We start from the raw sequence: 12,313 nt of genomic DNA on the forward strand, positions 1-12,313 counted from the left end.
ACCCGTAACAGCGGCGTCTCATGTAGCATCTCGAGTGTATAGATGCTCGGCTCATATGGTGCAATCCTCCTATCATACATGACGTGGCAAATACGTATGTATATTTGTTTATTCAACGTCATTTCATGGGCCCCCGCTTGAAGTGTACTTCTGAACGCGGGCAATTGTCCATAGGCTCATGGTCTACTACTGGGCCGTGGACTGGTGGCATTGTTCCTCACCTTCGCTTATCATGGGCTTGAGGCCCATTAGGAGTCCACTGATGGGCCTCCAATCCCTCATGGGCCCATGTCTGTTCGCCCCTCAAGGAAACAATTCTAATGTCCCACGTCACAGTCACTCTATCATTTTCATGGGAACCTCTGACTTGACGACCTTCAAACGTTGGCCTCAATGTTTCATTCAACGTCGTGCCCTGTCCGAAAAGGTCAACCAAATCGCTGAGCTGAAGCTGAAGCTGAGTTTCCATTCTCCGGTGGAGCCCCGCGCCTTCTTGCTCCGGAAGGCTCCTTTGCTGTCTGTTGTTTCAGTTGCAGAGCTTTGGCGGGCACTGTTGTATTGGCTTCTCCCTCAAAAACGAAGTCCGTTCGTCTGTCGGGTCTGGTCGATTGAGGTACCTCATTTGCAACCCCGATACCGTTTCCTCACCAAAAGTTTGGATTTTGTGCTCTTAATCAATCCGCTTCTATGGTTTTTTCAAGTGGGTCTTTGAGTTCTTGCAAGTTTTAGATGTTCATCATCATGGATCAATCATTGGGTGCTTTTACTGGTTCCATCAATGGCCATAGAGAAAATGATGAGCTTGCCTTTGTCTTATCGGGTGAAGACCTCCGTGCACGGCTTAAGATAGATGATGCCCTCCAAAGCCGAAACCCGAACCTGGCGATGTTTACATCACCGAATTCGGGTGTGAGCTGCGAAAGGGAGTCGGTTGTCCATCAAGATTGTGACTTCAGTGATGTAGTGTTCCAGTATATCAGTCAGATGCTCATGGAGGAAGATATTGGAGAGAAAACTTGTATGCGTCATGAGTCATCAGCTCTCGAAGCCACTGAGAAATCGCTTTATGAAGCTATTGGAGAGACATACCCTCCACGAGATTACCGTCCAATCCCTCACATTAGTTCCGGCTCAATCAGTGAAAGCCCGAATAAGAGTTGTGTCTTCAGCAGTAGAAGTGATTCTAGCGGGTTAGGTAGTAGTGTTAGTTCAAACCCTGATTGGAAGTCGAATATTGAGTTGCATGAGCGTTTTGTCCCTGCAATTGCCTCTCCATCCGTAGAGTCTTCAGCTAGATCATTTGAAGTTTTTGACAAGAATGGCTCTGCTGGGCGGATTAAGGATGGTTTTACAGCGTTGGCGAGAACATTCCCTTCTAACAATGCAAGTGTTGATGTTTCTCGGGGGAAGAGAAATCCGTACTCAGAGCAGACGAGCTTAGAAAAGGAACAAGAAGGAAGGACTAACAAACAATCTGCTGTTTACGTTGAACCTGAGGTAACCTCAGAGATGCTCGATATGGTGCTTTTAAATGGCGCAAAAGGGGAGTCTGCACTTCGCCAAGCTTGGCAGAATGGGCAAATGAAAGGGTCAGATGGGTCGAACTCAAGAGGCCGCGGTAAGAAGAAAGGCCGTAAAAGGGAAGTGATTGACCTCAGGACTCTCCTGACGTTCTGTGCCCAGGCTGTTGCAGTGGACGACAAGACAAGTGCGAGTGAGCTTCTGAAGAAGATAAGGCAACACGCTTCCCTCACCGGCGATGGGATGCAAAGAGTGGCATATTATATGGCTGATGGGCTCGAAGCACGGTTGGCTGGCTCGGGTACTCAAATCCACAGGGCTCTCATGTATAAGCCCACTTCTGCTGTTGATACCCTAAAGGCCTATCAGCTTTTCCAGACTGCCTGCCCGTTCAAGAAGCTGTCAAACTTTTTTTCCAACAGGACAATCATGAATGTCGCTGAGAGGGCGAGCAAGCTCCACATCATTGAATTTGGTATTGGATATGGGTTCCAGTGGCCCTGTCTCATACAAAGCCTCTCAACCCGGCCTGGTGGGCCACCCAGCCTCCGCATAACCGGTATCGATCTTCCACAACCGGGGTTTCGGCCTGCTGAGAAGATTGAAGGGACAGGAAACCATTTGAAGAACTATGCAGAGAAGTTCAAAGTCCCATTCCAGTTTAAAGCTGTGGCGCAGAAGTGGGAAGCAATCTGTGTCAAGGATCTCGGGCTTGAGGAGGATGAAGTCCTTGTTGTGAATTGCATGTATAGGTTGAAGAATTTGCTCGACGAGACTGTGGTGGTGGAGAGCCCTAGAGACAGAGTTCTAAGCCTGATAAAGCAAATGAATCCGGATGTCTTCATTCAGGGCGTCGTCAATGCTGCCCACAGCGCACCCTTATTTATCTTGCGATTCCGGGAGGCTCTGTTCCACTTCTCGACTCAGTTTGACATGCTCGATATGAATGTTCCACGCAATGTTCCTGAGAGGGGGCTGATCGAGAGGGAGATCTTTGGGCGGCAGGCAATGAACGTGGTTGCTTGCGAGGGCCCTGAGAGGGTTGATAGGCCTGAGACATACAAGCAGTGGCAGCTCCGGAACCTTAGGGCTGGTTTCAGGCTGCTTCCATTGGATAGTGAGATTGTGAGGAAGGCAAAGGACCGAGTGAAGGCTCATTACCACAAGGATTTCGTGATCGAAGAAGATAGCAACTGGTTACTTCAGGGGTGGAAAGGTCGGCTCATTTATGCGCTATCCACTTGGAAACCCGAAAACTAAGATCGCACACGCAGCATGCGCTCTTCTATAATACGTGTTTGATTTTTCATACGTAGGATCAAGGTACATCTTCAATGGTATACAGTTAATGTCCTTGGTTAGGTTAGTATGGTTCAACCTCATTGGCCCCAGAACATCTGAATCTGTTTCATTCATGTCCCAGAGCATCCTTTGAGTTCAGGTGGTTGCAGCAGTATACATGGGCAAGTGGATCTACTAACATCAACTTGTTTGCTCGTGTGCTGCTCTATGCTGTCGGGAACAATAAGCTCAAGCGGTACTTTCTGGGTTTCCATCAATCCTCAGTTTCCCTTGCCTCTTCTTCACTTGCATTTTATGGGAATGCCGATTGCCCTTTATCGAAGAGGCAAAATACGATGTATCAATTAGGCATTCATTGTGGAATGTATAAGGTTAAGAATTGTAAATTTGATGGTATTGCAACATGAAATCGATTGAGAAATGCTATGGCTTGCAAAATAAGTTTGGATCAAGCCACCACAACTGGGGAACTTCATGTTTAGGGGATCTATAAAGAGTACTTTTCAAGCACATCATTCTGTACAGGGCGAAAACAAAATATCCGAGAGAACTATTCAATTATTGCCTTGTAGACAAAGCTCGTCTTCTAAATTAGAACTGGAATTACTCAATCGAAGTGGTGAATTATTCGTGAAAACCCCTATGCAATAAACATTCTCATCTCATATTGTGTACCTAAGTTGATATTCTCGAAGCCAATCTTCCCCCTTCTCATAATAATCCATCCTAGTGAAAGTTTGTGATGCAAATTGGTAAGCAGAAGCATAACTAGAAGCTCCTCTCCAAGCATCAAGAATCGGATCCGAAGCCCTAAACACACATATGGGGGCACCACAGGGCCGAATCATCCGAATTCCTGCTTCTAGTCGCTCGGTCATTCCTGGTAAAAGAGAGCTTCCACCCGTGATAAGGATGGACTTTGTTAATCTATCTTCAAATTCTTGGGTTTCACATGACAAACGTCTGATTGAAACCCCAGCCATCTCATCCAGCCCAACCTGATCCACTCCAATCAAGCTCGGGTGGAACAGGATCTCAGGGCACCGGAATCTCTCGACCCCGAGCACAACCTGAAAGTCTTCCTTCGTTAAGGGACGGAACTTCGGGACCTCAACAACAGGCTGAGAAAGTCCTAGCTCCAGCTTGGGAACAAATGTCGGGTCTACTTCCTGCCATAATAAAGATAGTCCATGAGAGAATACCCAATGACCCAAAGATGGAAAATGGCGAAACAAGCTTTCAAGAAAGTCAATGAATCGAGCAGATGTTAAACCTTTTGCATCTTCAAGCCAATTACGAGACTCGGGACCTCCTTATCGAGTTTTTCAAGGAGACACTCAGGTTGAGATAAATCTTTTTCTCACATTGAGATAAATAGATGTAGCCTAAGAGTAGAATAAGCATCTTAACAGACCTGAAGCCTTGAAGTGACCCGAATGAGCTCTGCTTCATCAGGGTCTACACCATCATCATCGTCATCATTGTCTTTGCTCATCAACTTGTAGAGTTGCCAGTCTTCATCATTTGCGCCAAATGTATCTTCACCTTTCCCTCGATCAAAAGCCGCTGTCGTAAGTAACCGCATCCTTTCTTTCTGGGCAGCATTTAATCTCTCACCACGACCCATTCCTCCATTTGTATGGTTACCATTCGTCTTTAGACGTTTTCGTTGCTCGACTTTCTCAGAAAGCTCTCTGTATCTAATGTTGAGCTGCTCTAAATATAGCTCTGGATTTTCCCTGCACAAAAAAAAGTAAATAAATTAATTAATTAAAAAAATAAAATAAGAGAAGGATGTAGACCAGAGTATTTAATTAACAGCTAAAATAGAACTCAGATCGAACAGAGCATACAATCGTTGTTCTTCATCTTCCTGATTTTTTCTTTCTCGTTCCAACTCCTCCTCGATGCGCTTCTGCTTAGCTCGCTGCCTGCCTTCAGTGGTAGTTTTGAGAAATATCTGCCGCCTCTTTTCCTTTAGCTGGAGAAAAATATAGCCTGAGATAAGTATTCAGAAGCATACCGTGGTGTTGTATGAGGAGAAATCATGGATATTCATCCCAACTTTCAGAGAGTTCAGCAACGTGGACTGTAAAGTAAGAGCATCTCAAGTAAAAGTTGCTGCAATCACGGAAATCTCAATTGTAATAAGAACTCTTCATATTCCAGTTTCTAGAGAGAAGGCAATTTACTCAGTCTATTTCAACAACTTTGGACAAGTGAACTCACTACCTGCTCAGGAGTAAGCATGTCGTCAGGGACATTGATAAGAGGAAACTTCTCATTCGTCGAGCTATCTATTTTCTCCTCGATACCCACTTGCTCACCCTTAGGCTCCCCTTTGGCTTTTCGCAGAGCCTGAGCTGCTTTCGCATGGGCAGATTCTACTTCCTGCTTGGATACGTAACCAGTCTCTTCCAAGAAAGAAGGGATATCTTCCTCTTCCACTCGTTCAAGCTGCCTCAGAAGAAATTCCAGCCCTTGCAATTCATTTTCAAGTTCATTTATCCTTGAAGACCTCTTGGCCTCTGCCATTTCTCGCAAACGCTGACCCTGTCTCTCCCTAATAGCTGCCTTTCTAGCTAGCTCTTCCTCTGAAGGACCTTCCTCAACTGCTGGTGGGACCCACGGCAGCTGCCAAGTTCGAGTTTTCTCTTCAGCTTCCTTGGTGCCATTCTGAACAAGGTAAATCAAAGTTTAGTTTAGCATCTTCCTGAACAAGGTAAATCAAAGTTTAGTTTAGCATCTTCCTGAACAACATACTTTAAGCAATTTACTGAAATATGACATAATTTAATCACAGACATGACTGATTACATTATATGCTGGCCAAAGCTTACATAAGTACGAACCAATTTACTGAAAACCTTGGCAATTCTCAAAAAGTGGGGAAAGGTTTTCCAACAGTGACAGCTGTACATTTACTATTATGTGTGATAATTCTTGTGAGCTGCTCATCAGATTTAGAGGTTTTCTCGTTTAAAAATTTTGAAGGCTGACATCACACCAAATGATTTAGTAAATGGTGGTATAGTTACCAAACATGGATTTACAACTGGACCTGTTACCTGAAATAGTCGAGCTTCTGCAGCATAATCTGGTGCAATGTAACAGTGCTCCATCTTCAAGTCTTCAACCTTCTCCCATGTAAATTTGGTCCTGATGTGACAGGTAAGTAAAATATGAGAAAGTTCCAGGAAACGAAGATTCAGTTGAAGCAGGGGTGACCCAGACGGTTATTTATTACATGTGATGAGGATATTTGAGCGAAAGAAGTTGCTTCAATTGGTCTGTGATGTGATATCCTCCAATATTTGTTCTGCAAGAGCCTTTGTAAATGGGTTCTCCATCTACAAACTGAAACACAACAAAACATATATAATTGAAACCGTAAGATCCTACTTTATCGAAATCTCCAAAAGTTGACAAGTATTGAGCACTACTGACCGAAATGAATATTTATTCAACAAAGAAGGTATCTATGAGGCCCGGGAAATCTTACAGGAATGACATGAGCAGTTGTAAACCCTGGGCAGATCGCAAGACCATCTCTAGCACAGATTCCAAGTTGCTGGTTATATTTATAGCTGAATGCAGCATCAACACCAAATGCTGTAATGATAGAAAATAAAATCAAATTCAAGCTCGAATGGCCAACACATCATTAACTCCATGCACAATGTTAAAATTGTTCAAAAGATTTTGAACAGAAAAGGAGAGTGGGGCACCAAGCTTCCAACAGAGTAAAATGAAATCCATCAAAGACTGAAGGTAAATTTCAGGATAGTTACCACTTAATATAGAAACTAGTAGTCAGTGCTTATACCTACTGATGGAACTCCATAAGTCTCAAATAGGAGTTCAGCCATTTTACTGCGAGAATACACAGGGTTGCACACACATTCCGTGATTAGGACAGGATGATCAATCTGCTGAGCACACATGAACAGTAAATCAAAATACAATTATTCTCAAGACATGAGTAATCAGATACACATGTCCAAGCAAGGCGATCACATGGACTCAACAAGTGATGGATCTTCTAATATACCTGCAAATAACCACCAAAAAGAAATAAACCTACATGTATCAACTGATTGAGACCTATAACTTCACTAAAATCCTCCTAACTGAATTGAAAGCTATAGATGAGACTCAGATGGTGCACACATACACAAACTGAGGTAATTGGAGGAAGAAACTGAAATATCTGCATACCTGTGAACCATTTGCTCCCATCCTATCGAAGCCAAAATCAAGAATCTGCAAAAATAAGAACTATGAACCCTGAAATTGCTTGTCAAATAAGCAGCAAAAACACAACTTGCATTTACTCTAAGCAGACAACCGTGCAGTAGGCCATGTAACAAGAATACAGATTCCAAAAATTGAAAAGAATGTTCCAATCGCTTAAAAGAGAAAATGTGACGAAGTCCAGAATAAGCTTACATATTCCATTATCTCAAACTGATAAACGACATTGCTATCAAAAGCTGAACGTGGTCCAGAGCGGGTGCAGTCAAAGTATTTCAATAGGGCAGGATCATGGTCCCCAACAACAGTAACAGTTTCACCTGGATCAACAAAAATAAGGCTCGCTCAGAACAATATTGCAAACTGTGAGTTCTTAATCTCACTTTAATACATAAAACAATTTAAGACTTCAACTGCTGTGGTTGACATGAACCATACTGCCCAATTTTTTAACATGGGAATACCGCAAAAACAAGGCTTGCTCACAACAATGTCGCAAACTCTAAGTTCTTAATCTAATTTATCCATAAAACAACGTAAGATGCCGACTGCGGTGGTTTACATGAATCGTACTGCCTGATTTTCTAACGTGTACCAATCCCAGAAACTAATTCAGCTTATTGCAAGTTCCATCTCAATGCAAAACTTCAGTTACTATGGTTCTTGACTTTGAGCTTTGCAATTAGACAGTAAAAATACAGTCTTATAGCTCTATCTGCGCCTTAGGAAGCCAAGGAAAAGCTGAACTTCAGCTTGGTAGCCCAGAAGTGTTTATACAACAAGGACTAAATTAAGGAGCAGGTGAAAGATAATCAAACCGACATACCAGTAGCTTTATGGCGAGGTCTCTGAACAATGTTCCGGAAAACAACCCTAGGATCATTCTCTCCAGCCCACCTGATACACACGGACCAATGCATACAACTTACTTCTCTCACATGTTCATACGAACAAACTCCTAAATGTGACAAGAAAACCAAATCAAATCAACAGACTGAGCTGAAATTAAAGATTTTGGAAGTACCCGATGCGGAAGTAGGAGGCGCCATTGTCGATGACGATGGGAGTGGCAGAAGGGAAGAGATTGTAATCAGACTGCCTCCGAGTCTGCGATATAAACGGCATTATCGAGTTCCTATCCGCAAAAGCGAGAAAAACGGAAGAACTCTGATGTCAGGGTCTGGGGTTTTGAGCTCCTGCGAGCGATTCTCCGATGGAGACGACTGGAGCTCGGCTGCCTCGTACTCTCGCGCCAAGCCACTGGAGGAGAAGCGGTTCGCAGTGGACCGTCCTTTCAGCCCCCCGACCGGACGATCGAATCAGAAACCGGTCTAGAGTGGACCAAGTGGAATAGATAGTTATATTTTCATCCCTGAACTTTGTGTGGTTTTACTTTCTGGCCCCTTGAGGACTGGACGATCTTCCTGATCAGGCCGAGTGTCGTTTAGAACTAGAAGTAGGAAAATTGAAAAGGTCTATATAGTTGTATATAATTGGAATAAGCTTTTTACCGAAAAAAATATTTATTTTTTTATTCATCACAATTCACAGTGCAAAAAGTGATATTGTAGAAGAATTGCCCGGAAAATTTTCATTTATGGGACAATTGGCAAGTGGGGGCACGTGACATGTTACCTAAAAGGCTACTTTTACACGTGCGATAGCTCACAGCCACAAGGTGACCCCACTGGGCATGGCCCATCGAGCCCATAACTCTATGGGGCCCATCAAAATGAGCATGCCATGAAGATAATAGAAAGGCCCTTCAAAGTGCACCCGAGACTTAAAAGAGAGGGAAAACTCCAATTCAATCGTGTGGCGTAGATTCAAATAATCCAATAATATTGAAGTTAAGGTCCCATCTCCCTTGTCCTACGCCCAAAGTTCACTCTCTATGCTTTTGACTACAAATGGATTACGGAACAAAAGAATGAACAGCTATACATTTGGATATGTAGTATCGATTCATCCGAAGCTGTACATATGTAAGGACAAGAAGACACGTGACAACTACATATGCCGAAGATTGGTGTAAGATTAGTAGGAAAATAATTGATAATTCAACTTGAGCTAAGACGAAGGAGGGTTGAGTAAGAGAGACACTGGAGTTCATGAAAGCTTATATGAGTTATGAATGCTACTTCGCTTGCTTAATGCGAGTCAATCAAAAAGTATATAGAGAGGAATATAGTGATTTGATTAAAAATGGCAAAGTGAGAACCAAAAAGTATATTTTTTTTTGTCGGTTACAAGAAAGATTCGTGGATCTAAAATAATAAAATAGTAGGAAATGATTTTGTTTGCTCAAGTGCAAGCAAGAGAAAGTGCGGTGTCATTAAATTCATGCTCGTTTAGAAATAGAGAGATTTCAAATATGATTTTCGTTAATGGAATTATCTAAGCCTATTTATTTAATTTTTTAAATTTTTTAAATTTTTTTATACTAAATTCATAATATTTTTTTTAAACAGAAAAAAGGGCCCAGCAATGTGGGTGGATGCCACGGGGAGAGTAGGCATAAGAGTGAGCTGCTTCTGCTTCCTTCCAGCGCAAGTTGGGATAAGTCTAAAATGGCAGCTTCCCGAACAAGCCACACTTCTCTTACTGGACATCAAAAGAAATGTGTTTTGGCTTCTTCCGCATCACACAAAGTTTGAACCAAGACTTTTCACTGACCGACAAGACACACACACACACACACACACATACATACAAGCATAATATGCTTTGCTCAAAAAGCCCACTTTTCTCCTATCCTACTAGCTAGCCAACTCCACAGCTTCCTTCTTCTTCTTCGGACCAACTAAGTGGAGAGATTTGTTATTGGTTATGGAGGTGGAGCTAGAAGAAGGGTGTATGACGCCGAGGAGTCAGATACGGGGAGCTCCGGAGGTGTGCCCGCCTCCGCCAAGGAAGAGACCCGCGGCTTGTAATGACAGCTGTGAGTATGCGAAGAAGAGGGAGCTGCCGAAGAAGGGTTTTTTTCAGCCATCGGACCTCGACCTCATCTTCACCATTGCGCCGAGGAGGGAAGCCCTTTGCTAATCCACGGACTGACTTTTTCACCATTACTTACATACACACATGCACTTTACATATATGTGCATGTGTTCCCTCTAGCTAGCTAGGAAAGATGTCGTCCTCCTTTTTGTATTTAGGCAGATCAACTATTGCTAATTCAATTAGGAAAAAAAAAAATGTGCCTCAGCTTTGTTGATTTTGTATCTGTACGTACGTCATTGAGTTTTGATGTAGATATTGTGGCTGTTGTTTTGATTTCCTTGATCTTCCTCGTCCTCCTTTGTTACTGATCTTACGCCAGTCCATGATGAATGTAATACGCCAGTAGTTCGGTGAGTTTCGGTTAAGCACATGAATGCATGGTCCATGATCCCACTTGCTCCTTTAATTAAGATTACGAGTTTGATCGGCGAATTTATCCCGGTCGATCAAATCTATTATGGCACGATATAGTATATTATCGGAGTGGCTTACAGCCCCGGTTGCTTGTGATTTGCGAATTGCCAGCATCAATATTCATGGTCTGACTGCAAGTTTTATATTGTCAGTGTGCATGGATTTGTTCATTTGGCCACCTATTACAGGCATGCTTACATGTAGCTCTATCAAGCACGGAAATGGCGGTTATTGTACTATATATCATCATGTTAACAGCATTCTCTCTTCCGTGGGAATGGCATGTTCAGCCAGGTAGCATTGACAGAGACCCTACATGCATGCCCGGTTTATTGTTTTGACATGAATGTCTAATGTCCAAAGAATGTTCATTATGTATCCCATCAATAGCGCCTTTTCATTGGAATGAACTCGTCCCATCGGTCGGGTATCTGGCTTATACTGTAATAATCAACAAATATAGCTAGTTTCATCCAATCTATTTTCTTACACTTTTACAGCTGGTTTAGGATATATATATAAATCTTCCCCAGGGGCAGGAAGGACTGCTTCATGGAAGTATATATACGATGTCATCCTCTCATATCAGCGTGTCATAATTTGCACCACAATGGCCCAGCAGAGATTTGCTACCCAGCCGGAGCAGGCAGAAGACAATATCGCCAGAAAGGCAATGAACTTGCTAGATATCAATATCGGGCTTAAAATGGGCCATGTCTTTAGAGATTCTTTATGGGCCCAATTTAAGCCCGTTTTCCTTTGGGCTCTCATGTGAAAATTTTGTTTTGGGCTCAAACCCGTTTTTCATTGGATCCAACGGGCCTTGCCTCCTTACCTTAGCACAGGTTCGAAAGATTGTATCGAGTAAGTGCAAATTGCCAATTTTCAATGCTTGAAACCGAACATGAACTGGATCCAAAGGTCTCAGTGCATCAAAATATGGTATTTCTCTTGCAATTTCCATTGAATTATTGAATGTCAATTTACGCAGACGACTAGAATCGCTAGTGATTGATCAAAAGATATGCCGAATCTCGTCCAATGTGTTATCGTCTTGCCAGGTCCCTGCGAGTTTGAATATTGTATTCAATCGGGAATTTACAACTGTTAGACGGTAGACCATATGAGCTGGAAAGAAGATTTTTCCTTTGATCTTATTTGCCATTCAAGAAGTTGTAATAAGTGAGGATTAATGATTGCATCCGTACATCTTGATTTGTTGATTGTCGAGAGAGGAGCGCACAACTCGAGCTGGAAGAGAGGGCAGTTTTCCTTTCGATAAATCCAAAGTATATATGATTATTTCTTCGTGGCGTAAATCAATCGAGGACACATTGCCTGGTAAAGTTCAAACGTGGTAAATTCATGTTTTTCGTACCGTGTCATGAGACAGAACGCCTAATAATTTGTTGGGTGCGTGGGTCCAATTCCGAATTCATCATTGTACGATCCGAGTCCATTTGACAACTAATCCATGATGCGAATCCTGAATCAAGGCTCACCTTGGCCCAACACTTGCTCAGTACGCAGTCTGGCCCAATATATGTATGTAATATATCATCATGAAGATATTTTTTCGGCTGAAACAAGTGATCTTATTATTAGTAACGAGTGTCACTATATTTTCCTAATAATTCATCTAAAAATTATACTTCCGGTAGCATAAATTGTAGAATTTCCAAGAATTATTTCATAAATGTGAGTATTAAAAGTTTTATTTGAGCATATATTTTGGGAGAGCATTTAACATTCTTTTTTATTGGTAAACATTGTGTAGAAAGAGCAATTGATTTTTATTTTGATGAATAAAAGGTCGGGA

The 12,313-nt window shown here is 42.4% G+C and overlaps 2 protein-coding genes across 3 annotated transcripts; one reads left to right on the top strand and one right to left on the bottom strand.

Annotated features, from left to right (window-relative positions):
* Positions 1 to 243: 243 nt before the first annotated feature.
* LOC116188061 (scarecrow-like protein 9) lies at positions 244 to 3,244 on the top strand. Its single transcript, XM_031517177.1, has 2 exons — positions 244 to 2,844; positions 2,945 to 3,244. The coding sequence occupies exon 1, from the start codon at positions 730 to 732 to the stop codon at positions 2,779 to 2,781; it is 2,052 nt and encodes a 683-aa protein (XP_031373037.1). The 5' UTR covers positions 244 to 729; the 3' UTR covers positions 2,782 to 2,844; positions 2,945 to 3,244.
* Positions 3,245 to 3,300: 56 nt separating this feature from the next.
* Positions 3,301 to 8,342, bottom strand: LOC116188060 (actin-related protein 5). 2 transcript variants are annotated; one of them, XM_031517175.1, is made up of 12 exons: positions 8,102 to 8,342; positions 7,904 to 7,974; positions 7,273 to 7,397; positions 7,042 to 7,086; positions 6,650 to 6,755; positions 6,326 to 6,435; positions 6,071 to 6,180; positions 5,892 to 5,982; positions 5,056 to 5,499; positions 4,677 to 4,804; positions 4,238 to 4,562; positions 3,301 to 3,992 (listed from the first exon to the last, which is right to left on the bottom strand). In XM_031517175.1, the coding sequence occupies exons 1-12, from the start codon at positions 8,200 to 8,202 to the stop codon at positions 3,486 to 3,488; spliced, it is 2,163 nt and encodes a 720-aa protein (XP_031373035.1). In that variant the 5' UTR covers positions 8,203 to 8,342; the 3' UTR covers positions 3,301 to 3,485. The 2 variants fall into 2 exon arrangements, with proteins under 2 accessions (XP_031373035.1, XP_031373036.1); XM_031517176.1 differs by having other exon boundaries at positions 6,650 to 6,752; positions 8,102 to 8,341.
* Positions 8,343 to 12,313: the final 3,971 nt, after the last annotated feature.

This window comes from Punica granatum, chromosome 8, assembly GCF_007655135.1.
Source record: "Punica granatum isolate Tunisia-2019 chromosome 8, ASM765513v2, whole genome shotgun sequence".
NCBI classification, from domain to species: Eukaryota; Viridiplantae; Streptophyta; class Magnoliopsida; order Myrtales; family Lythraceae; genus Punica; species Punica granatum.